Here is a 25,919-nt window from a genome sequence, read left to right on the forward strand (position 1 = left end):
CAAAAAGTGCTAAAGACTGAGGTTCATGGAGCTGGACAGCAGGCAGGTTCCAGTGTGTGCAGACCTGCGGTTGGAGGACCTGTGTGGAGGACTTGTGTGGAGGACCTGGGTGGAGGACCTGGGTGGAGGACCTGTGTGGAGGACCTGGGTGGAGGACCTGTGTGGAGCCGGTTGTCCTGTGGATCACGTTCTGTCTCATCCTGCTGCGATGAACAGCTCTTTGTGTTTGGATCCTGCTGCTGTCTCTCTGTTTCGGTCACAGTTTATTGCACATCCTCGCAAGGCATCTCTGTTTCAGGTCTGTGAGGAGGGAGGGAGGGAGGGGGGACAGGGGGGGGATTGTAATTAAATGCTGTAAACCCAATCATTAAACACTGTCAATAGACATTGTCTGTACTGTCTTTTATTGTCAAGGTGAAGACCTATAATAAACCTTATGGGCTTCAGCCTCGCCTGCACACTCACCCTTTCAAGTTTTCTTTCACTGCTATTTATGTAAATTTCAAATAAAATGGTAACAAAATCAAATCACACACTGGGCTCCTTATATCCTATGGGTTTAAATGTCGATTTTGACATGAGTGTCATGTTATAATGTGGAGTTTTTGTGAGATTTCATCGGTTTATCTGATAACCTAGGGCTTTAGGAACTGCACAGACATCAGGAAGGCCGTCATAAAAGCCTTTACCCCTTAAATATATATATGTTAAGTAATATATATTTTTTTTCTCTATTTTCTGGTTGTTTGTCATTTTTTTTGCACACTGTGCTTGTTGAGTGTTCGCACTTGTGATGCGGATTATACATCCTCTTGTGTTCCATCTAGTTACTGTATGTATTTTCTTGTGTGCATCTAGAGAGGATTACACACTAAGTATCTGCTGAACTACACTTCCCATCTGAGCAAGAGCAATACAGCACAGGTGTTATCTATACAGCTGATTGCATTGATGATCATATATGGACCTAGTTCATTGTGAAGGCTGCTTTGCCCTGATGAAGGTCTTGTGACCGAAAGCTTGGCACTTGATTCATTAAAGAAACTTGCATGGATCTAAGTGTGCAGAACCTTCTTCCTTAATACTGTTCTTCGGTGTTCTGGCACCTTAGCGCATTCAATAGTCGTGAGTGCGGTGATCTTCTCAAACAAAATCAAATCTAAAAATACATATAAAGGGCTAATTATGGCCGGAGGGAGGACTCATATGGCTCCATGTGAGTCCCAGCCTGGCTGTGTGGTCGGATCTGCTCTGGATGATATTGTGTCAAACTCGGTGAGAGGCGTCTCTTCCGACCCGGTGCCCATTAGTTTGGAGGTTTGGGTGCTGGAGCTCAGCGGCTGCTGGGGAGACGCTGCTCTAATGAGGTCAGACCCAGAGACTGAGGGGAGACGGGGTGACAAGTCACCCTCTGTATTAGGTGAACGATGACTTGTGCGCCCTCCCCCAATTATTTCTCCCTCGGACGACTGCATGTTGTACATACTTATATTTTGAGGAGCAAGGTTGAGTTTTCCCGAAGCACATTTTATGGCACAAGTGCAAACACCTCTTCCTCTTTAAAAAACATGGAGATGGAGCCCTTCCTTGATTTGTTTGAAACTCCTTTTAATGCCTTTAAAGGTATTTCAACAACAAATTAGACTGTGTAGGGCATTGAGGAATGCATGTATAGCCTGTGCAATTATTTGTTTTTTGATGTTTGCCGTTCAGATCAAGAGTTCACACTGACCAATGATTCTCCTCTTTCTCTCTCATTCTCTTCTCATTTAAATTCATATCATTTGCTGCAATCTTGCCGGGAAAACAAGTTGCATTTAGTCTGCAACTACCTCCAAGATCCACAGTGTTGCACATTTAATACACTTCTGTATGACTGACAGCTTCCCAGATGCGACCTGAATTTCTCCTATAAACTCCATCCATTTGGCACTCCCTCCACGTACAAAACAAACCGCTAAGAATTATTTGGAAACACTATTCGACCAAGGTCTGGGACGCAGTGATGCAATGTTTTGGCTGTCCTTGGTTGTGCGGCTCTCAACCAAATTACGACTGCAGTGGATTGTCTTGCAGACTGAAGCCCGAGGCTCTCAGAAAGCTCATTGATCTGTGAAGCCTCAGTAAGGGTTCACTTCAAAAAATGGAAAGACTCCAGCGTAAAGACTGCTTGGCAGGTGATGTGGATTTACTTTGACAGTGCTTTCGGAGCGGCTAAGTTCCTCACCTCAGCTGTTATTGATTGTACCTTCCTCTAGTCGACTTACTTCTTGAGAAGGAGACTCTTCTGACCCTCCGGCAGACCTCAGAAGTGTGTTTTTCATACCAGAGGTGGCTGTCATCGCAGTATCTGCAAGAATAAAGAAAACCACTGCATCAAGATAACCTTTTAAATCGTGACTTCGGATCAGGTTTGGCTTTTAGCACCCGGGTCTCGAGTGAGAACCGTTTATAAATGAGGCACACGGTCTTCATGATGGACTTCAGGGTGGTCTAGAGGTTAGGGAGATCATCTTGTAGCAGAAAGGTAACACCATGTCAATCAAATGCCATGTGTCCTGTCAAAGCATCAGGGGAGATTTGGGGGAGGCAGTCTTCTCAGTATCAGGTGAAGGATGAATTGTCCCTCCAATCATTTCTGCCTCAGATGCCTGTTCTGTAGTTTTCCTTGCTCTGTGTTTTGTGAACCACAGTTGAGTTTCACTGAAGCGCATTTTCTGATTGGCTGTACATGGTCACAGGCTCAACCCCCCCACCCCCCACAAACACACACATACACACACACACACACACACACACACACAAAAAGCTGCAATGTAAAGCACGCCCATGTGTCGAACTGTCTTTGAGCACGACACTGAACCTCTACTTTTTCACCCATTGTACGTTTCTCTGGGTAAAAGTGTAGCACATTTAAGTTTTAGTTATACAATCATTTCTCTGAGACAGAGGTGCTCTGGAGGCAGAAATAATATGATTGGTTGAGTTAAACCTCAGTGGGCAGAGCCAAAGAACCACAGTTTAACATTAGACTGAAGCCCAGTGAAAAAGAGACAAGAGGTAAGAGAAAAGATAAGAGGTAAGAGAGGAGGAAGCTAATATTATGAAGCCTAACGCTCTGCTGCTAACTGAAAAAATACAATCTACCATACAAAGTTATCTAGGTTAGCTAGTTAGCTAGCTGAGATTCAAGTTCAAACTAGCCATACTAGCCTATAGCTATCTAGCTAAGCTAGTTAGCTAGATGCTGAGCTTCAGCATCATGAATACTAGAGATGCTCCGATACCATTTTTTCCTTCCCGATACTGATTCCGATACCTGACCTTGCGGATCGGCCGATACCAAGTACCGATCCGATACCAGTGCGTTAAAACAAATATATATATTATTATTATTATTTAACAGCTGTATACTACTAACCCTGTATGAATGTGATATGATTGCTATCATTGTTGTATGGCCTGGCTCAGTTTAAACCCTTTGTAAAACATGAACAAATACAGGTTGAAAGTCAGTCATAACTGAAAAAGAACATAAATAAATAAATCTAGGAATAAATAACAATTCCTTGAAAAAACTGTTAAAATGCAGCCACAATTTAGTAAAATAAAAGACATTTAAAATTTTAAATAGTACAGTAACAGTATAAATTTAGTATATAAGTATAGATTTCCGGGAAAATGGCCGTTTTATCTGAGTGAAACTACTTTAAAATTGTTTTTTTTTCAGGGCTAATAAATTACATGATATCAGATCAGTGCATAGACTTGCGTACTCGCCGATACCCGATCCAACATTTTAGGCTGAATCAGAGGCTTTTCCGATACTGGTATCGGAACAACTCTTATGAATACCAAGGTCAGGAATGAATGTAAGAAGAATGAAAAGAGTATCCATTGCCATTCATGTTTTTTATTTATATTTTGACAACAGTTCCTTTTCTGTCATTTAAGTTTGCCAGTTAGCAAACTTGCACTCCAAAAGAAAAATATGGTTCTTTGGCTCCACCCACTGAGGTTTAACTCAACCAATGAGATTATTTCTGCCTCTGAGAAATATGTGTAGAGCTGAAACTCCAATCTGCCTGAGTGTCAGCCAAATGTTGAAATGTAAAGTGTGAATGCCTGGTGGGGACGCAGTACCTTTTCATTCGTGTCTTGTAGCTGTAGGGCCGGCAGAGGCACTGGGAGAAGAACTTGCAGAGCTCGAGGACGCAGGGCTGCAGCTTGTGAGCGCTGACTGTGGTGCTGCTGCTGCTGACGGAGCCGTCACTCAGCTCCGGCTTCCTCCAAGGACAGCCTCTCAACACAGAGGAGGACGCTTTAGTCATAAACAAGCACTTTTTGTGGTGAACATCTCTCTTAAGATCGGCTGCCTGTTGTTGCACAGTGATTAAACTTTCACACAGGCAGACAGACACATAATCTGTGAAACATAAATCCAAAGGAATTAAGAAGTTATTTAAAATGAAAAAGATAGCCTAGTTATACAGGTATATTTGTAGGTGAAATCGTAAGGGAAAGTCATGGTGATTAACCTCCAAAAACTCACAGTGGTGTAACGCTTTGGAAATTTTACGGATAGAATAAATCATAATTTCTGACAGCAACATCTTAGCTTCACAACACACATCTTTCAAATTCCTTCAGTCTATTAATTTTGCATAAAGTCATTTTCTGTACTTAAATTCCCATCACAGGATTTACTGGTGGTAATGCATTCTAATCATAATTTATGCATTGCAGGTACGCGGGTCCCTAATTACCATAAAAATACATATTCAAATAAGGATTTCAGTCATATACTTCCCCATGCTGTAATCCCTATCTTGTGGTTGTAGCCAGGGCAGGAAACTTTTCTGTCCACTAGCTGCAACTTCACCAGCCACTTTCACTATTTAACTATTTAGCCATAAAGTTTTTTTTTTATAGAAGAAGACCTCCAAATGATGGTTGGTTACCTGCCAAAGTGGCTGCTACAGTTTAAGCAGAAATTGAGCGGCATTTGGCTCATGGCTGCTGGTCATTTGCTCCTGTGTGTCTCCCAGAGGAGGAAGCTGGTCTTTATCCTCACCTCCAAATTGCTTTTTTCCCCTCACACAACTCACTGCTGTTAATTCAGGGTGATTATAATCACAGCACAGCAGGTGGCAGATTCACCCGCCCCCAAATTATCATGTAAATGTGCAGCTATTTCCAATTTAACAAAAGATGACACAAAAGCAGCGACACTGGCATTTAACTCGGACATGAAAAATGAAGTGCGCACACAACCAGCATGGATTAGCAATTTGCGCAACCTGAAACAAAGGTTATTACCAATGGTGTGTGTGAGAAACATCACTGACCAGCCATGAATATCAACACAGACAACACAGACATGACATACTGTGCAGAGATGCCACCAGTGTGCAGTTGTGCGTGAAGAACTGCCCATTTGCACCGCACACTAATGACTCAATGACAAATTGCACAGTATGCCCAAGCCTTCTGTTTGTTGCCAGGCAGAACTCGCAGGGTGAGCTGCAGTGTTTCAGCAGTGTGACGTCACTGCCATCTGCTGGCTGTCTTGGTCACTGCAGCACTGCAGTACGTTGGGGTCAATTTGGGGAAATGATAAATGTACACATTCCTGAGTTGTTTCTTAAGGTCATTTAATGTGATGCATTCATCATTTTCCTACATCGACTTTAACACATCCTTTGAATGAGAAAATGGGAATAAATCAAATACTGTCCTGCTGATTCATTCATACAAGGATAATTAGTATGTATATGAATTTTAGAATGTCTTAATATTGGAGGGCAAGAGACAGCTTACCTATATTGTAACATTGACCTTGAGATGGAGTCAAAAGGTGACATTCTCTGAACATTTTGAAAATATGATAATTACATGACATATTAACATAATGTTTGTTAATGTTCTTTCCATGCAATTTAACCAATGAAGTCAATTGGAATTGGGTGAAAAACATACATATAATCATATCATCTATTATTAATCCATTTGCTAAATTTATGTATATATATTTGATTAGATGAATAGATCCTTCACTTAATTTTCAAACTCTTCAACAATTACACCACGATTTTACCTTTCTATTTAAGAAACCCAATTTGACCTTATACACACTGTCTGTATTGCTGTTTGCCTTTGTACCTCTGTTCCATTTTTTTTTTTAAACAAATCCCCACTCCCTGCTGAGAGCAGCCTCCTAACGGGCCAGCCATCATGTAGAAGACAGATAAATAGAGAATATATGGCCTTAATTTGCTTTTAACCTTTGCAGCTCAAAACCATCAAAGCTTTCACATAAGGGGGCTGTGACTGGGTTACCATGGTTACTATCTCAGTCTGCTGCATGGCTCTCTCCCCCTCCTGTGCTTCTAACACACACACACACACACACACACACACACCACACCTTTCCCCAGGCTAAAATTGAATCACTACCCGTGGTTTCTCCAGAAATTACATTGAACAGAGCTGATATGATTACAGTTGTTTTCTATGGCCAGGTCAGCAGAGTCAGGAGCCAAGTCAAACTGCTCCAGCATAGCAGAGCAAAGGCGGCAGTTAACTATCTACAGTGATCATTTAACAAATGGCTCTAATTATTTGTCCTGAATCCAAAAATTCTATTAGATGTCTTGTCAATGATATTTTAATACAGTAGAAGTCTATCAATTCATTAACACCTAAACCTACTCCAGAGTGTTTCAAGAGACACTTGATGAAATTGAGGTAATTACAGTGGGAACATAGCAGCAGTTTCATATGAGCTACCTGGTATCAGAAAGCATTTCCTCTTGCTTTCCCACCAAACCAGAAAATCATTTTGTTTAATCCTGATAGTAGTAAGAGTAAATCCACACTAAAACACTTTTTTTTTTTTGTAAACTGGTATTTAGTAATATGTAGTTATGAAATACAACAAATGCCAGTCATGTTGTCAACATTTGAGCACAAATGTGCTGATGCCATATTTATCTCAGTAAACCGGGCTCAGTGTTTATTTCAGTAAAGCTGCTGGCTCAGTTCGCCCTCCAGTGGTTAAAATTAGCAGAGAACCCAGAGCATCACCTGGTACCAAAGATCAGCCAATAGCAGATGGTCATTTCAGTAGCATGCTTTTTACCATTATGTCAGGCTTTACACAGATTTGGGTTTGGGGTTTAGTTCCTCTTTAAAGTAATGTGAGCTTTTTGGAATATTGTATTTAACATTTATTTAAAGTCAACATTTTATTTAATATCAGCTTGTTAGCTAGCTAACCATAGCATCTGGTTTGTGAGCCATCACTGTTTTGTTGTAGCCACATCTGATTAGCACACTAGCTAACTTATGTAGCGTTAATAGTGGCTAGTAGGCTAGCTGCATGTTAGTATTAACATTGGTTGTTTTACTAAATTAGCCTGCTGGCTAGTTTGCTATCTTGCAAATCCAAAACCAGCTGTTTGTTCAGGTTAGCTGAGCTGACTCTTCTCAAGTTACAACAGTATCTCTCAAGCATGACATCATTTTTTGGCCCAAACGGATTCTGGATCCCGCCCCCTTTCAGTCTAATGTGAAAATGAATACGGGTGTAAAATGATTGGCTTTAACTACGTCCAACACTAACTATTTCTACTTTCAAGGGTTACTCTATCATGCATTTCTGTATTTGTTGAAGTAGATTCTGATGCAATGAAGCTGCAATGAAGCTCGAGCTGTTATATCTAGCCATTATTTTGCTTACAGACAGTTCTCCATTAGACTCCTGTGATGACGCCAGATATGGCTGTTAGGAGATTTGTGATGCAGCAGCAATGTCTCTATACAAGTAAAATAAAATAATGATTCAATCCCTACCTCCCTGATAAAATTGTAGATCATTACCTGGTTTCTCTGTGACCACAGTCCTGGTGGCTGTTGTGGTTGGAGTTCTCGTGCTCAAAGGCCCTGCGGTCCAGCCAGCCACAGCAGGCTGGACCGTAGGATGGATGGGGGAAAGTGTTGAGGGATGAACTGCAGTAGTTGTTGGTTGGGCTGTAGCTGTTGCCTTTTGGCTTGTACTTGTGGTATGTCGGCTTGAACTTGTGGTATGTTGGCTTGTTCTTGTAGTATGTTGGCTTGTTCTAGTAGTATGTTGGCTTCTACTTGTGGTATGTTGGCTTGAACTTGTGGTATGTTGGCTTGTTCTTGTAGTATGTTGGCTTGTTCTAGTAGTATGTTGGCTTCTACTTGTGGTATGTTGGCTTGAACTTGTGGTATGTTGGCTTGTCCTTGTAGTATGTTGGCTTGTTCTTGTAGTTGGTTGGCTTGTCCTTGTAGTATGTTGGCTTGTTCTTGTAGTTGGTTGGCTTGTTCTTGTAGTTGGTTGGCTTGTTCTTGTAGTTGGTTGGCTTGTTCTTGTAGTTGGTTGGCTTGTACTTGTAGTTGGATGGCGTGTCAGCCTGGTTGTAGTCAGTTGGGTTGAACTAGTGGTTGGTATAAATGTGGTGAGTTTAGTTGACATCGTGGTTGGTGTAATTGTGGTCGGTTGGGTTGTTGTAGTTGATGGGACTGTAACTGTGGTTGGTGGTACAGCAGTACTAATTGGCACAGTTGTGATTGGTTGGTGTGTGGTTGCACTGGGTTGAGTTGGGGTTGTGATTAGTTGAAAAATAGTTGATGTCCTTAGTTTTGCGGTTGTGGGCATGTGGCCTGTTGTTTGTGTCTGAGCTGCTGTAGCCGGTCTGTCTGCTGTCCATCGGGCTGTAGTTCTACTCAGCGGTTTGAAGGTTGTAGATCGATGAGTTGTTGCTACTGGCTGGGCAGCGGTGGTCGATGGTGTTGTTGTAGCTGTTCCATGCACAGTTGTAGATGAAACTGATGAAACAAATACAGAAAACGTTGCCTTTAGAAAACCATATCTGACATTTGTTTTATACTCTACAAAAAAGCCCAGCTTCAAAGGTTCGCTCTGCTGGCGTCACGCTGGGTTGAGTGGCCACACTGCAAGATCAGAGATCAGCCAACCAAAACCACCAAACCTCTCTGTTCTCTGCCCTCAGCATGATAGACTCAAACACCACATGAACTGCTCGACCACATGGGTGCTGTGCACTCTATTCTTCAGCTAATCAATTAAAGATGCAAGGGAACAATTTCACTATAGGACTAAAAGGACAGACTGAATGCAATAAACGTCACAGACAGAGACTATTTGGTGCCTTTGATTGCTCGGTCATGGATGTGATGGTGTTTCTTGATGGTTTTAATAAAAAAAATTTCAGCGTTATTTTATGTTATTATTCAAAAAATGTCTGAACCATAGGTATTACTGATTATCCAGGAACTTCTTTAAACTTAATCTACTATTGCACTCATTGTAACTCACAAAATATTAGCAGCTAATTGCCTATATTGCAAATGTCAGTTTGAACAGTAGTGTCTAGGCTTTAGTCAAATGAACCAAACTTGAACACTGGCCACCCATTGCGACTCACCATGTGCAGTCGGTTGGACTCTGCTGGTTTGCATGGCGCTCATCCCAGATGGCGAGATCTGACTCACATTCGTGGGCAGTTGGTCCCATCCTGAGTTTTAAAATAGATATTTGGAAAAGGGGAATGGCGCGTTAGTGTCTTGAAGATTACAACAGATGGTTCAATGAGCTTTTTATGCTTCTGCTTACTTACTCACCAAGAGGTACTTTGTGAGATGAGATATTACCTACTTGAAAAGGAAAGACAGATAAAAGGTAAGCGAGAGGGAGAGAGAGGGACAAAATAATTTATTTACTTGGAAAATCTAAGCAGCAACTATTTCTGCATTTCAAAAGAGGGTTCACCCACATGCTAAATCTCTTCACATAGAAAGGAAGGGATGCCCACTCACTGTTTTGCTGTTTCCAAATTATGTTTTCTGAAATAAACTAGTGACTGTATATTTCTTCAACCCAACATTGTCAAGATCTGGCAAAGACCACGTTTAGTTAAAATGTTTTATTTTCACCATGTGTATTTAATAAAACACATTCTGAGGAGAGCAATTGGGAATTGAACCAACCACCCTACATCCACAGAAGCTTCCAGTGTCTGTGTTGAGAAAACTGTCACACCACCAGGTCTGTTTCATACTCAAAGCTCTTCTCTGAGAGCTTTTCAGTCTTTCCTCTGGGTGTCGGCTTTCAAAACTTACTCAGGCTTGAACCTAAAACCTCAAAACCTTCATGTACCTGTCCAGAGCCTTGATCCACTGGGTCATTCTGCTTCAAAGCTTTCTCTCAGAGCTTTTCAGTCTTTACCTGAGATGTTGCCATTAAAAAGTTTCTTGTGAACCAAAGAGTTGAAGCAGGGCCTGAACCTTGAGCCCACAACCTCAAGACTTTCAAGTTGCTGTGCAGCTCTTTGAGCCACTGGGTCATACTGCTTTAAAGAGGTCTTTCTCAGAGCTTTTCTGTCTTTGTTTGGTATGTTGCTTTTCAGAATTTATTGCAACCTAAGAATGGAAAGTGGACCTAACCCTTGAACCCAGAACATCGAAATGCATAAACAGCTATCTAGCACTTTGAGCCACTGGGTCATATTGCTTCAGTGTTGTTTCCTCAGAGCTTTTCAGTCTTTCCTCTAGATGTTGGTTGGTGTCAAAGGCAGAACATCAGCAACTAACCCTTGAACCCAGAACAACAAAAGGTGTAGACAGCTGTCTAGCACTTTGAGCCTCTGGGTCATTTGGATTCTGTGCTTGTTTCCTGAGAACTTTTCAATCTTTCCACTAGATGCCGGCTGCTATCAAAGGCAGAACCTGAGCAACTTTGTGTCTCTACTTATCTCAGTAGGCTCAGCTTCTGAACTTGTTTTCTGAATGTCTCTCGATAGTGGCTCTCAAAAAGAGAGAAAAAAAAAAAAATGGGTTAGACGTGGGGTTTTCAACTACAATCTCAAAGGATAATTTATTCCTCTGAGCTACTGATTGAAACTCTAGCGTAGCTTAGCTTGCTTAGCATTCTCATCTTAGTGCTGGATCTCAAACTAAACATTTTCCTCTAGGGGACTTAAACATACAATCTGCTGACTTCTGACTAGTTTGCTGATCCCATTAAGCCAGGCTCCCACAGATTAAGGTAACATATCCTGTACTAAGACACGCTGTGACAGAATACAACAGTCTTCTCTGAGTGCTTTTCTTTCCTCTGGATGTCAGCTTTGAAAACTTAACTGGAACTTAAGAGTCACAACCAGACTTGAGTCCACAACTTTTTCAACTGATGCACAGGGTCCAATCGCTTTGAAGTCATACATGGAAAGCTTTGTAGTTTTTCCCCTGGCTTTTGGCTCTATTGTTGAAACATGAGGTCAGCTATCTTAAACCTGGATTCTTGTGTAATTGCTCATCAAAGTGAGCTAACACGTAGCACAGCTTGTGGGCTTGTTCTCTGAGAGGATTTCTTTCCTGTGGATGCTGGATCTCAAGAGAGAAGAAGACTAGCTTTGAGGATCGGAGACTTTGACAGACTTTGCAGAGTTGTGGCATTGCTTCCTTTTTAAACCTGGCTGCCGAAAATACCGCACTGCAACCTCTGTGCCAGAAGCTTTAAATGTTTGAAATAAGTTTCTTAGACAAATATAAATAGTGAAGTTGATCCTATGTATGAATTTCTTTCCAAAGCCTTTGCCTTTCCATCAAGGCAAAGGGCGGCTACTTTAAAGAATCTAAAATATAAGATAGTTTTAATTTGTTTAACACTTTTTTGGTCGCCGCATAATTCCATTTGTGATATTTCATCATTTGGATGTCTTTACGATTATTCTAAAATGTGGAAAATAAAAAAATGTGGTGCCCCCAAATTTTTGACGGGCAGTGTACATGTGTAGATTAATATAGTGTAACACGTACCAAATCGTTACTAATAATCGTAACTAATAATACCTGTTGTTATATCTCTGTCTCAGTAAAACAAGGAGCGCCACCCAGTAACCTGTCACTGCAACGAAACAATGTTCCAAAAGACAGTAGGCCTATTTCTGACTGTTACAAGCACTAGGCCAACCTGTCAGTAATCAGTAGTGTGTAAAAGTGTGAGTGTTGGAGACGAACCTCTGTGTGGGCCTTCTATGATCGTCTGGTTGAAGAGTGGAGTGATGGAGTCGACCTCCCACAGCTGAGGAAGGTCTCTCTCTGCACAAAACAGACAAAACCACATTCACAAACTGACTCTTTACCGTTGTCTCTGTCTTCCTAAATGACAATAATAACAAACTTCATTTATGTAGCACTTTCACAGAGTTGCGAAGTGCCTTACAGACAATAAAACAGTAAAAAATAAAAGCCATTAAGATAAATAATAAAAATGGCGAACATGAATTAAAGACAGTGTTACAGAAGAATAAAACAGGCCAATGCAACAACAGTAAAATAGGTCAAAATTATATAAAATCTAGTCTCTACCCAGCAAGGAATTTATGGACGGTGACGTGCAGGAGGAAGCCAAGTTCAACATCAACCCAAATGAGCACATAACTTTCACAATATGACACACAAAACATCTTGAACTGATATCAGAAAGATATTTAGGTTCTGATTTCACAAAACGATGCAGGCAGCAGCTCTGGACGACTATGGACGTTGTCTCAACTTTCATTTTGTTGCTAAATGTACACACTGGTTTTCAGTGTCAATGCAGGCCGTCGCTTCAATATCTATTAACATCTAAATATTTTCGGGGTAAAAATAGTTTTTAAGAGGTGGTTTTATTTGAACTTTGATGGGAAATCACACTGTAAAAACACAGATCCACTTTGGACCAGCTGTACTTACGCATTTGGCCCGCCATCACACAGATGAATATACAGTCTGAATTGTTCCTCTGGCTTACTGAGATAAAGAGAGAGACGACATAAGTATTTAACACTGTCAGGAACAGCCTGAAAACCAAGGAATAAAACAGATATCATATAACAGACAGTATGAAGCTACACATGGAGATGCCAAGTGCAACTTAAACAATTTTGTTCTGTCATAATGTTAGCCATGTTGACTTATACATACTGTAGCTCTCAAGACACTAAAATTGTAGAATAAATAACTTTGTAATGCTTACAGGCATAAAGAGAGACCAGACAGTTGGCTGTACCTTATCAACAATACAGTACAGTTGCACGTGTACATCTATGGCACATTTTAGAGGTTTTGATTCCAGTTTGTGAGTCCAGTCCACTGTACCTGATAATATGGAAGCAGATTTGAAAAGTTCCTGCAGATAACTTGTTGAGTTGCCCATCACATCCAGCAGTATGGCAGTAAAGTCTGGTGAAAAATCCAATGAAACAGATTTGAAACCATGTTTTTTTTTTGGCTTCTAGTGTTGGAAATACACAGTGGTGGAAGAAGTATTCAGATCTTTTACTTAAGTAAAAGTAGAAATACCACAGTATAAAAATACTCTGTTACAAGTAAAAGTCCTGCATTCAAAATGTTACTTAAGTAAAAGTACAAAAGTATTAGCATCAAAATGTACTTAAGGCAACAAAAGTAAAAGTACTCATTATGCAGAATGGCCCATTTCAGAATAATACTGTATATATTATATTATTGAATTATAATTATTGATGCATTAATGTGTAAGCATCACTTTAATGTTGCAGCTGGAAAAGTTTGGGCTGATTTCCACTACTTTATATACTGCTGGGTAGCTTACAGTAATCTATAATAATACATCACAATTTATTAGTTGATTATATTTTGTATTAGTAATCTGAATCTGCAAAGTAACTAGTAACTTAAGTTATCAAATAAAGGTAGTGGAGTAAAAAGTACAATATTTCCCTCTGAAATGTAGTGGAGTAGAAGTATAAAGTAGCATAAAATGGTAATACTCAAGTAAAGTACAAGTACCTCAAAATTGTACTTAAGTACAGTATTCAAGTAAATATACTTAGTTACTTTCCACCTCTGGAAATACATTACTACATAAAATATTGCACAGGGAAAACAGTTGTAAGCCCTGTGTGGATGACCTCAGCTTCCCATGAGACACCGTCTGAGATGTGAGTCATCACCAGACATTACTCAGATCAGTCTGTTTGGTCGTTATATCAGCAGATCGGCTGATATAAAAACAAAATATGTATAAAAAATCTAGGGTGGACTTTTGCACAGTACAGTAATGACTTATATATACATTTACATATGACATATGTAAAGATATAGAGCATTGGTTCTCAACATGGGGTCCGGGGACCACCAGGGGTCCTTGAGGGGGTTCCAAAGGGTCCCCAGCAAATTGATGAATTGTTAAACTTCAGCATTATATAATTTACAAGTTAACACAATTAGAGAATGTAGAGGAATGACTGTTCTGATCATAGTTTCTCTGTTATCTCTCTACCTACAATACAGATAGTCAAGGAATTCTAGACAAAATCATATCTAACAATAAAAATATTCGCAGATTTGGGTCCAAGAGACAAAATCGATCGATGTAGAGCATTTACAAAGTTTACAAAGAAACTTGCTTACTATAAAGTACGGGATCAAATATCTGTATTTTCCTACCTGTCAGGTCGTTGGTCTCATTAGTGACACAGTAGCAGTATCTCCTCCGAAACATGTTGCTTTCTATTCTTCTGGAGCTGGAAACTACAAAACAGAAAATAACACTGAATTAGTGGTGACAGGACATGATTAGATTTTTTTTTTTATCCCTATTTTTTCCCTCTTCCTATCTTGTTAATAGGTTATATTATAATTATTTTATGTAGATTCAAATTCATTAAACTGCGACATCTATTTTAACTGTGACACCAACCTGCCAAGGGACAACAGATGGAAATTAGCGTATTTACATTTGGTTTCTAAATTAAAATTAATTTCATTAATATGCACTGTGCCTTAAATAAATAAGTCATAAATCACAAATCAAAAGACACTTGCAGCATCTTGCAGGATTGAAAATTTTACAGAATATAGAGTACAAGCACAAGGCAATGCTCCTGTGCATCAGATCCTGAGTAAAATACTGACTGTCATTATATATAAGACAGTGGTTCTCAACATGGGGTCCAGGGACCACCAGGGGTCCTTGAGGGGGTTCCAGGGGGTCCCCAGCAAACTGATGAATTATTAAACTTCACCATTATTTAATTTATAAGAAGTTAACACAATTAGAGCATGTAGCAGAATGACTGTTTTGATCATAGTTTCTCTGTTATCTCTCTACCTGCAATACAGACAGTCATGGAATTCTGGACAAAATCATCATCTAACAATAAAAATATTCTCAGATTTGGGTTTGAAAGACAAAATCTCGTCAAATGGGGGTCTGTGGCTCTAATGTGGACTAAATTAGGGTCCTTGATATGAAAAGCATCACTGGTCTAACAGTCAGTGGCAGACGCTCCTAAAAAGGCCTTTTTTTTTTTTGGACCAACGCTGCCTTCACAGACGAGGCTTAAAGCGACTCACTGATATTTAAAACTTTCATTTGGCTTGCAGCTTTCCGAGCCTCAAGGTGCTGCTGAGAAAGGGAGAAAATGCCAGCGAGCCATTTTAAAAAGCCTGAGGGACAAATGCTGAAACTTCTTCCCAAGTGTCTGCTGAAGAGAAATGAGCAATTAAAATTTAAAATGTCAAAGTAACACACTGTAGTCTAATCTTAATTTAAGAAATATGGCCGGTGATGTATGCAGACTGAATTAAATTTACAAGGAGGCAGCTAGGTTTTAACTTGATGTGGTTGGTTGATCAGTGACTTTAATTTCTCAAATTTTGTTTTAATACTTTTGTTGGTTTTAAACGCTCACTTCTGTTCCAGTAAAACAACATATTGATATATAGATATACACAATAAAGTATATCTATTTTTGGGTTTTAGCAGTCTGATCAGTGCTTGCTTACCTTAGTCTTAGCTACTTCATCGACCAGAAATAAATTAGATTTTAATCTAGATTCTTGAAACTCATATTAAATGTTCCAGACTTTATTTACGTCTTATCTCTGAAACAAGCCCTTGAAGGTTTTACAGGCCCAACACGTTCCTCCTTTATGTCTCATGGGGAAAAAAAGAAGATTTTACTTTACAATGGTCTTATTCCACTGTATTAACCTGCATATTAACACATGGAAAAGCAATTCTAATGTTTGTACATTGTTAGTACATTCAGTTGCCTACAGCCCCAAATCGTATTACATTTCAATACAGTACAGTACAGTAAACAGTAATCAAGTGTCGGTCTTATTGTGTACCTGTAATACTTTTGCATAGGTTTATACACAGTTTAAGGCAATAGGAGAGTTTAATGTTTTTAGATGCAGTTACAATTCCCAACCACTAGATGGAGGTACTGCCACAGGGTCTGGTGTTGATTCTTCACTAAAAGAATCTTCACTAAAAGTTTGGACACACGCATTTCTCTTTATTTTTTTACTATTTTCCACATTTTAGAATAATAGTAAAGCCCTTTGCCTTGATGGAAAGTGAAAGGTTTGGAAAGAAATTCATACATAGGCATCAACTTCATTATTTATATTTGTCTGAGAGACACATTTCAAGCTTTTAAGCAGAAACCTTTAGATCAAAATGGCTTTAAGAGAATGAGAAACATAGAACATTAAATCAGGTGGGTCCAAACCTTTGACTGGTAGTGTATTCAATGTTCTAAATGTTTGCTGGACAGCTTTAGAGGAGGCAGATGGTTGTATGGAGTGTGTATAATGTGTGTCTGGTGTGTGTATGGTGTGTGTATGGTGTGTGTATGGTGTGTGTATGGTGTGTGTATTTACTGTTGTAGACCAGCAGGGTGAGCTTGTGCAGCGCCAGGGAGCTGTGGGACGTGACGCTCAGCAGGGAGAAGAGCTGGCGGGAGCCTGCAGCAGGAGGAGACAGTGTGAGCAGATCAAACCTCAATATTATGATAATGAATATTTGTAATACCAGGATAATGTATGGCTGGGATGGTTATTGTTAGACATTTTTACCAGTGCTGTTTCTGAAACTTCAAATTTGGTACCACGTTTTTTTTTTGGTACCACAAGTTTTCGTTGTAAGAATCCAAAATTTTGAAGGTTTTCAATACTTTCAAAATGTTGCGGTTTTGAAACCTTTACATATCTTAAAATTGATACTGACAGACAATCAGTTCAGTACTTTTTTGTGAGGTGTTCTTATGTCATTGACACAAGTAGTGAAGTAATCCTGTACTTCTGCTGGAAACTCAAACTCAGTCAGTTTAACTCAATACCACAAAGGCAAATGGCAGAAACTACATTTGTGTGTAAAGATCAACTCAAGATAAACTGTGAAGTCATTTCTCTCAGATCCAGAGAGTTGAGTTGCTGCTCCTGGCAGAATCATTAAAGCTGCGTTCACACTGCAGATCAACCTGTCCAAATCTGATTTTCCCCTCACATGTGACTCAGATCTGATGTATAATTCTCATCAGTATGAACAATAAAAAGCTGCATGGAGTCACATTTCTATTCCGATCTGAACCACATGGATATGTGTTGCAAAATCAGATCCTAAGGCATGAGACCTACGCGCAACTTTGAACGCTCCAACCAGAACGTGTCAGCGTTGCCATGACAATAAGAAAATCTTACATCATGTCTTATCATCATTTTATCAGCTTGGCCGAGCAGGATTAAGGCTTTGCTGCATCTGACAAATTAGCTTCACTCTTCGAGACCAAACAGGATGTGATGTCATGCATGAGAGGAAACGCATTTAAAAATGTGAGGAGGGCACTATTTAGCTATTAGCTGCTAGCATGTTAGTTGGCTACTATCGCTAGGCTAACTCAAAACAACTATCAAGTCATTACGCGCATAAATGTACTATCTACTCCTAGATTGGGTGATGTGACTCTGCCACGATTAAAGACTCCGCCATGTTGGATTTTCAATAGGTTTTTTATTTGCTCTTTGCGCGGTTTTCAATGCAAGTGAGAGGCGAAGGAAATTTTTGCGCATTTTGGTGCATAGTCTGACCGGATCTTTGGCATGGAGACACAACGATGGCAAGAAAGCCAAACAGACACTTTGGGGAGAGTCAGTCATCAGTTCAGTCAAAACTCAAAGACAGACACTGAAAACGAAAATTGGAAACCAGCAGGAGAAGCTGAGGTACAAAAACTGATGTGGCGTATTTTTGTTATCGTTAATCCGCCAGACGGGTCTTTCCGACATCACTGTCAGTTCATATAGGTATCAGATATGGTTTACATCCTAGAACAGATATGAACAGTCATCCATACAAAAATAAAAAACATCAGATATGAAGGCCTGCAGTGTGAACGTAGCCAGAGGAATATGTCTCTTTGAGGCATTATGGGGGATTTATTACTCAGCAGGGAGGAAGTGTATGCAGGACTGATGGGTCAGTGAGGCAGAACCAGATGGACCGATGCTTCATTAGCGGTTTATTCAGCAGCTCAGATCGATACGGATTAAAACATTAACACAGTTTTAATCCAGGAACACTGACATTACGAGTCAAGTGAGCATGTGCAGGAAATCGAAACTAAGTCAATTCAACAATGTGGAATATAATAATTAATTTGAGAAAGTTCTGGAAACATTGATGAGCGGGAGCAATCAAGATGACTTCTTTAATTACTCTATACATCATTTATGATTTAATCCCCCCCACCAGTCTTTTGAATTACTCGGTGCATGTTTACTCTTAGTCTGATTTCTTTCCTTTTTTTTACATTTGAGCACAGACGTAACTGGATGGAGAACAACGTCCAGGAAGCAGGAAACACCTGACAGCATGGACACCAGCAAAACTCACTTCTGAACCGATGAGGAAACTCTTTTAACGCTGAAATGAAAAATATGAACATTCTCCTAGATCTCCTAGATGGGTGAAAATATAGAAATGGTGACATGCTTACATCATTTCCTTAATGAGAGCAATCCAACTCATGTAAATAGATCGATTTTGAGGCACAGATTGCGGTTTTCCTCATTATCGCATTACTACAGTGCATGTAAACGTGTCGATCAAATTATTCCCAGTCACCAGGTTATTAGTGTGATATGGAAACACATTCTTTGTGTTGGACAGAATGCACTACAAAACTGACAGACTTGTTCAGTTATTTCATCTTGTATCCAGACTTATCAAGCTTATTTATATAGGATTTTTTTAGTGAAATCATCTCACTCCACTGGCAGATCATTTTACCGGTTTCAACAAATTTGACATTTTTTTTTTTCAGGAGAATGTAACTTGTTTCAGGACATTTACTTTGTAAAAGTGAAATTGTCTTGGAGAAAGTTTCTTGTTTCCAAATTTTCTTCATTGTTTTATGATGATTTCTTGAAAGAAGTCATATTGGCATGAAGCAAGTGAAATTTACTGAAACCAGCAGGTTATCTGCCAAAGCAGTGAGAGAATTTGACTAAAAATATCATGAAATAGGCTGATAGGTCTGGAGACAAGATAAAATCACTGTACAGCTTGTAATTTTTGGCAGTGTGTCACATCACATTGCTGCCGAAATCTGGCAGTTCAATGTTTGCAGAACATGATTTCACACTTTTGCAGAATCGCGAGCGTCCACAGCTAATTTCAGCATATAGCCAATCCCACCAGGAAGCTCTTACTTCAATAAAATGTAAACTTTTAAAACCGGTTCGCCTGTTTTTCCCGCCTCTTCTACCAAAAGTCACCACAGCAGGTTTCAGCGCACATGAAAAGACAGTTTTTACAGCTGCCATTTTATTGAAATACGCGTTCTGCCTGCAGTTTGACCTGCTGCTCTGCCTCAGTAAAATGAGACACAGACCTGAATCATGACAGACACTTGAAGGAGGCCAGTGAAGATTTACAGCTCAGAATTGATCTGCAGATGAATGATATTATGACAACGTACCGACTTGGCTTGAATTTATTAAAGTATTGACCAGGGGAGTGAGGTCGATGGCAGCGGGGTCGATGTACTCTGCTGGGATTTCTGGGAAATAAGAACAGAAAAAACGTCAATGGGAGCTGATGCTATCGTTATTATCTTTTATGGAATTAGCAGCATCAGCAAAATGTGACATATAATTAAAAGATGTACTGTAAAAAATGTAAGAATCACCCAATATACTGTATATACAGTTATCTAATTAACATAGGGTTAGACTGAGTTATGGGGCTGATATTGGCCTTTTATGAAATACATATATAATATGAGTCAGTGTCATCCACCTCTGATATGATGGAGTTTCCTCCATGACAATCTGTAAAACCTGCAATGACATTTTTATTGCTTTGCCAATTTTATGTTTATGGTTTTTGTAAATTTGTAAAAGAGCTGCTAACACTTTCATCAGTCTGGGTTTCAGTGGAGAGTTTTAGTGTCCCTTGATGCTCTGAATGTTTCAGAGGCTTTTCACCATAAGAAGAAAATTCTGGTGAGTTTTTTGGTAAGAAAATGGAAAAAAAAATTAAGATTTTGAATATTGACACAAAAATCTGAAGCTTCAATGGAAACATTGGTATCGGCCTTCTAAAACCCATATTGGTCGAACCCTAGTGAGTATCTAATATAGCATCAGCAATTTGGAATTTCAAAGTTAACAACTGAGGTTAATTAATCCTTTATATAGCAACAGCAAGATAAAATGCATAGGGTAATATAGTTAAAGGAACAGTATGTTGATTAATTAATAAGCTGTACTGCAGACAAACCAGCGACTGAGACAAACCTGATGCATCCTTTGTGTTGATGGAGTTTTGTATGTAATATGAGTTGTTGTCTACACCTTAAGATCAAGATTAAGAGTTTTCTTGGGCTTTGAGCGATGGAACCTAAAGTAAGTGATCCACTCATCACACAGAAATATGCGAATAAAACAAACATAAAGAGGAAGTTTGACAGAGAAATACCTGTTGAGACCAGGACGTCTCGTCTGTACCTCTCTTCCTGGGTTCTGTGTCTTAAAGCTGTTGGGAAATTAGTGTTAATTAGATTTACAGCTGCATCACAGGGCAAAGGTCGTAACATTTTTTCCTTTTTTGTTCATTCCAAAACATTATGTTAAACTAGAAGTCACTCAGAGGAGCGCAAACCTCCGCCAATGCTGAACAATTCTTGATTCTAGATTGAATTTCCCACAAAGCAACACCTGAATGCAACGCTGCCGCGCTGACTATGAAATCCCGGATATTGGACTTTCCCACCAGCACCTGAACGCAGCATAACAGTTGTGCTTGCTAAAAATCGTCTAATGGTGGAAATCCTAGATCTGGATGAGCACCAAAATCTAATGAGCTGATCCTTCGACCGAGAGAGATTTGTTTGCCAAGTTTCAGCCAAATCCATTCTTAACTTTTTGAGAAATCTAGCTGACAGACAGACAGACAGACAGACAGACAGACAGAGAGGTGAAAACAACCTCTTTATAACTTTGCTGGCGGAGGTAATAAGAGTCGTAGCAAACAAAAAACTAAAACTAAGTCAAAACGTACTGAAAAATAAGAATATATTCAAAATGCAATATGAATGTAGCTAATGTCCTGTATGAAATTAGTTACACAGCATATCCAGTAAGTCTGGAAAAATTGGTAAATTGCCAACTAACACCGCTCATCAAAAGTGGGATTCAAACCCGCGCCTCCACTCGGCCTCCAATCTGACACCTGACAAATAAAACACATGGTGCTACGTATCGCGATAGTTACAAATTTTTCTAACAGTGAAATGAAATCCACATTTTGAAAAAATGACTGATAGCACAAAATGAAAACAAATTGTGGTACTTTTTAAAGAATGGACAGTACGAGTATAAAATGTACACACTGGATCCACTAGATTTTAGAGATGCACTGCAAAAAATGACGGTGTCTAGTCATTTTATCTTGTTTCAAGACCTATTAAGCTTATTTCATTATATTTTTAGTCAAATGATCTCACTGCACTGGCAAACAATCTTGCTGGTTTCAATAAATTTCACTTGATTCATGTCAATATGGCTTATATTAAAATAAAGCATCATAAAACACTGAAGAAAATCTGGAAACAAGAAACTTTCTCCAAGGCAATTTCACTTTTTTTTTTTTTTTTCACCAAGTAAATGTCCTGAAACAAGTTACATCCTCCTGAAAAAAAGTCAACTTTATTGAAACCGGTAAAATTATCTGCCAGTGCAGTAAGATGGTTTCACTAAAACAAATCCTAAAATAAGATTGATAAGTCTGGATACAAGATAAAATAACTTAATAAGTCTGTCAGTTTTTGCAGTGTGCTCAGTGATGAACTTCAGGTAAGTGTTTTGGCAAAGAACTTGTCATTATTGTGTTTGGCTTTATCGAATGACACCTCAGGAAGTTACAGAGTGAAGGGAACCGCAGGTGACTCACCTTGGCTGAAGAGGACGAGGATCAAAACCGCAGCAGCACAGATGATGAGGCAGAGTGGAGGATGCTGTCTGGACCTCCAGGAGGCTGCCATGGCACTGAAACCCACTGGAACCACAAAACACACAGTCACAAACTGAACTGGATCCACTTTTTCCCCTTTCAGCCCTCGGCCTCAGACTGTGACCGACTGTGTTGTTGTTTGTGTCAGATCGTCTTCTTGTCCCTGTGTGATGATGTCGCACGCAAACCTTCCACCTTCACCGGATAGCTTCAAAGGGTTTTGTGCTTGGTGCGTGTGCGTGCGTGTGTGTGTGTGCGCGTGCGTGTGTGTGTGTGAAGCATTTTCTGGTCCCTATGCGATGATGTCATCAAGATGTGTCCCTACCATTCAAATCAATGGAGCTCTACTCCCCTGTGGACTGCAGCACATAACGATCCACATTCACAGCAGTGGGGGAATAGAGGACACCTCTGCCTTTTACCACTGGATTTTTAAGAAATACATCCTGACATAGTACTACAGTGTTTGTTTTTTTTTTAGTTTGTTTTTTTTTTTGTCAATTTTGTGTTGAATTTTATTGTGCATTAATAGTAGAGCTAGTAATTTTTCATGAGATCTAAGTAGGCAAGGTAAACTTTATTTATATAGGACATTTCATATACAAGGCAAAACCATAAAACACAGTTTGCATGTGACAATTTGCAAATGACATATGACAAAGAAAGAAAGAAAGAAAGAAAGAAAGAAAGAAAGAAAGAAAGATAAAGTAGAAAGCAAAATGTTGCAAACACAGCAACACTGATTTTGATGTTGACTTGTCAAATCCATTCTTTATATCTCTTCTCACTTCTTTTGTCCATGACACAAACTCTAAACCAGATTAGTTTTGATTGCATTATTTTCACCCGTTTTCTACCACTGAGAGAAACCAAACACAGCTTACCTGCTCCTTGAATACTACTGTAAATTCAGCCACACAAATCCCCCAGCAGCATCAAAGGTCTCCCAGTGGACTGCAGACCTCCAGCCGGGTCAGGACGCCTGTTTCCCCCCGCAGGACAGCCGAGCCTGGCAGCAGACTGGCACTTCACTGAGCTGCAGAAAACACAGTCTGTCTGCAGCGTGGCCACTGATCCCTAACCCACTGCACCGGACACACTGCAAAAAATGTCATTTATTCATACAAGAATTTTTACTGAAATTAAACCTGAAGCCCAGCATTGAATTAACATTAATAATTCCCCATTCTGTGCACTCAAAATGTTATAGGCTTTTGCTCTCATGTTTTGGCACTGTACACCTATGCTTTGTTTGTGCAAAGCATAAAGTGAGATTATTATTATTTAATCATTTTCCCCCCATCTGTTAAACAATCATTCTGAATTCAATTTAAAGTGGTGCTCATCACTGTGGAGTTTCTGCACTGCTCTTCCCACAGATCACCTGTCAATCAAACAGTGTGGGCGGAGCTTGGATTTTCTGTCAATGCAGTTTGAATTTCTCTGTTCAGCCATGGTGGCTATCACTGCTCATGCTAACTACCCAGTTCTTCTTCTTCAGTTTATTCCAAACAACCCAGAAACGTAAAACGCATCACTTCCTGTGTGGCAGAGGATTTTTTCCCAGGAAAAAGCTAAGGACACCGGCTGTTTAGAACAGACAGTGGAAAAGATTTAATCAACTGGATATAGGTTGGATCACTGTTGTGTGACTATCAACTGGCAATACATAAAGTAGCAAAACGTGAATTATTTATATGAAAATGTTGCAGATTATTACTTTAACAGCTGGTTAAAGATCAGTTGGCTGCCTCTTAAAGCTACCAATACATTATTGCCTCTTAGGAGTTAACAAGCTCATGATTTGTCAGTTCCACACTGCATCAATCAAAAATTTTGTGAAATGAGCACAAAGTCTTAAAATGCAAATAACGATCTCTGTGCAGGAAAAGTGAGAGAAATGCGTTTCCCCAGCAGGAAAGGATTAGGTGGAGGAGACATGACTAGAAGCAAGAAGTAGTTTCACATTGAAATAGTGCGGTGGAAAGTAAGTGTGTGTGTGTGTGTGTGTTGGGCGTGGGGGGGATGGGCAGAGACATTTAACTCCGATGACCCGGGTTCGATTCCCAACTTGGGCCAAGAAGTTTTCATTCTAACCTTTTCATGTGACAAATTGGCGCGCTCAGTTCGTACTTTTGTCACATAATCCTTGTGTGGTGGGTGGAGAAACGTAATTTTCACCGTCCACAACACATTATCTCTCTTTTCTCTTTTGTTTATTCATTATCCACATTTCCCTTAGTGTCAGTTTGGGTGTCCATATGGGTGGGGTGGGTACCGGTGTTGGCATATTGTTTGTTTTTGTACATGCCGGATTGTCCAGTTAACCCTAACCCTGTCCAGCAATTAAAAACCAATAAAAGCATTTGATCACAAAAGAATGGAATACTGCAACAAGTAGAAATATCTTGAAATCTGGGTAGCATTGACCTGGGAAAGACTACTTTTAGATGTTGTGCTCAAATACCTTTAAAGCAATTTCAGCACACTGCGGCCTGAAATCTGATGCCTTGGTGCCAATGGGACATTTCAGGAATCTGACTAAATGTGAATGTTTTAATTCCTGACTGTAAATATTGTCTTATGGTGTTTTTCTCTCTCTACAGTCCAATTTGTTCAGCAGGATATTTTTTGCAGTGGCGGTAAATGGCCGTAATAAGCCGGCGGTGTGACATACGAGCCTCGGGGAAGAGCAGTGAACAAGAGGAGTGAATGAGAGTCTTTAATGTCGAGGGATCGGTGGGCACTTCAGCCGCCTTGGTATTCAGACTCAGACTGAGGCCGACAGCAGGAGCTGGCAGAGGGAAACCGGGCCGGCGAGGGCCTGGGAACCGCCACTCCAGGGAGAAGGCAGACGGCGGGTGCATGCTTTTAGCCTATATTTATAACAAGACAGAGAAAATGAAGTAAAAAATAATGTAGAAACAAAAGCATAAAAGTACAAATTAGGCTTTGTTTTGTTCCCCTGTAGGCTTTCATGCTCAGTTCCAAAGGGTTTGGGAAACATAGGGTTTATGCTTTTAGCCGATATTTATAATTCAAAATGGACAGAAAGGAAATAAAAGGCATGAATCATTTAGAAATACAAATTAATCTAAGTCACTAAGAATGAAGAACTCAGAGAAAAGACGACCTAACCCAGCAAACATTTACATGTTGAACAGATGTCGATATGACGGCCTGCACTGACGTTGAAAACGATGTGAAAACAGCACCGAAATAAAAGTTGAGACAATGTCCGTCCATCACTGCTACCTGGATCCTTTTATGAAATCTGGACCTAAATATATTTCTGATATTCTGTTCAAACCAGTTTTCAAAGCTGCATTTATATGAATTTTTACTGTTACTATAAAGGCATATAGTGAAAGTTTTGCGCTAATTTGGGTAGACAGTGAACTTGGCGACTGCCATGCATCAGATGCTCAGTGGGAATCCTAAACCTAAATCCTAACCCTGACCCGAACTAAAAGCTAAAAGCAAACCTTAAAAAAAGTGTGTTTTGTATGTGATTCAAAAGAAAACTTTGACTGAATTT

At 39.7% G+C, this 25,919-nt stretch overlaps 1 protein-coding gene across 1 annotated transcript; it reads right to left on the minus strand.

Moving 5' to 3' along the window:
* Nucleotides 1-256: 256 nt before the first annotated feature.
* On the minus strand, nucleotides 257-25,248 carry LOC139648585 (HERV-H LTR-associating protein 1). The gene is made up of 16 exons (XM_071524757.1): nucleotides 25,059-25,248; nucleotides 22,322-22,426; nucleotides 20,849-20,905; nucleotides 19,848-19,928; nucleotides 16,750-16,833; nucleotides 14,524-14,607; nucleotides 13,192-13,275; nucleotides 12,787-12,843; nucleotides 12,067-12,147; nucleotides 9,474-9,531; nucleotides 8,752-8,853; nucleotides 8,368-8,462; nucleotides 7,882-7,969; nucleotides 4,144-4,302; nucleotides 2,268-2,350; nucleotides 257-300 (listed from the first exon to the last, which is right to left on the minus strand). Exons 1-16 carry the CDS (start codon nucleotides 25,246-25,248, stop codon nucleotides 257-259), a joined length of 1,452 nt encoding a protein of 483 aa, XP_071380858.1.
* Nucleotides 25,249-25,919: the final 671 nt, after the last annotated feature.

The sequence above is a fragment of the Centroberyx affinis genome, unplaced genomic scaffold (genome assembly GCF_046629955.1).
Source record: "Centroberyx affinis isolate AG114_WGS23_722 - 3 ecotype Tasmania unplaced genomic scaffold, CSIRO-AGI_Caff_v1 ptg001230l_1, whole genome shotgun sequence".
Classification (NCBI taxonomy): domain Eukaryota; kingdom Metazoa; phylum Chordata; class Actinopteri; order Beryciformes; family Berycidae; genus Centroberyx; species Centroberyx affinis.

Coding starts and splice junctions, on each gene's coding strand:
- LOC139648585 (XM_071524757.1), bottom strand. CDS start 25,248: ATGCACCCGCCGTCTGCCTTCTCCCTGGAGTGGCGGTTCCCAGGCCCT. Junction 12,844..13,191: donor ATCTGCTTCCATATTATCAG/GTACAGTGGACT, acceptor TCTTTATCTCAG/TAAGCCAGAGGAACAATTCA. Junction 9,532..12,066: donor CATAGAAGGCCCACACAGAG/GTTCGTCTCCAA, acceptor AATGTGAGTCAG/ATCTCGCCATCTGGGATGAG.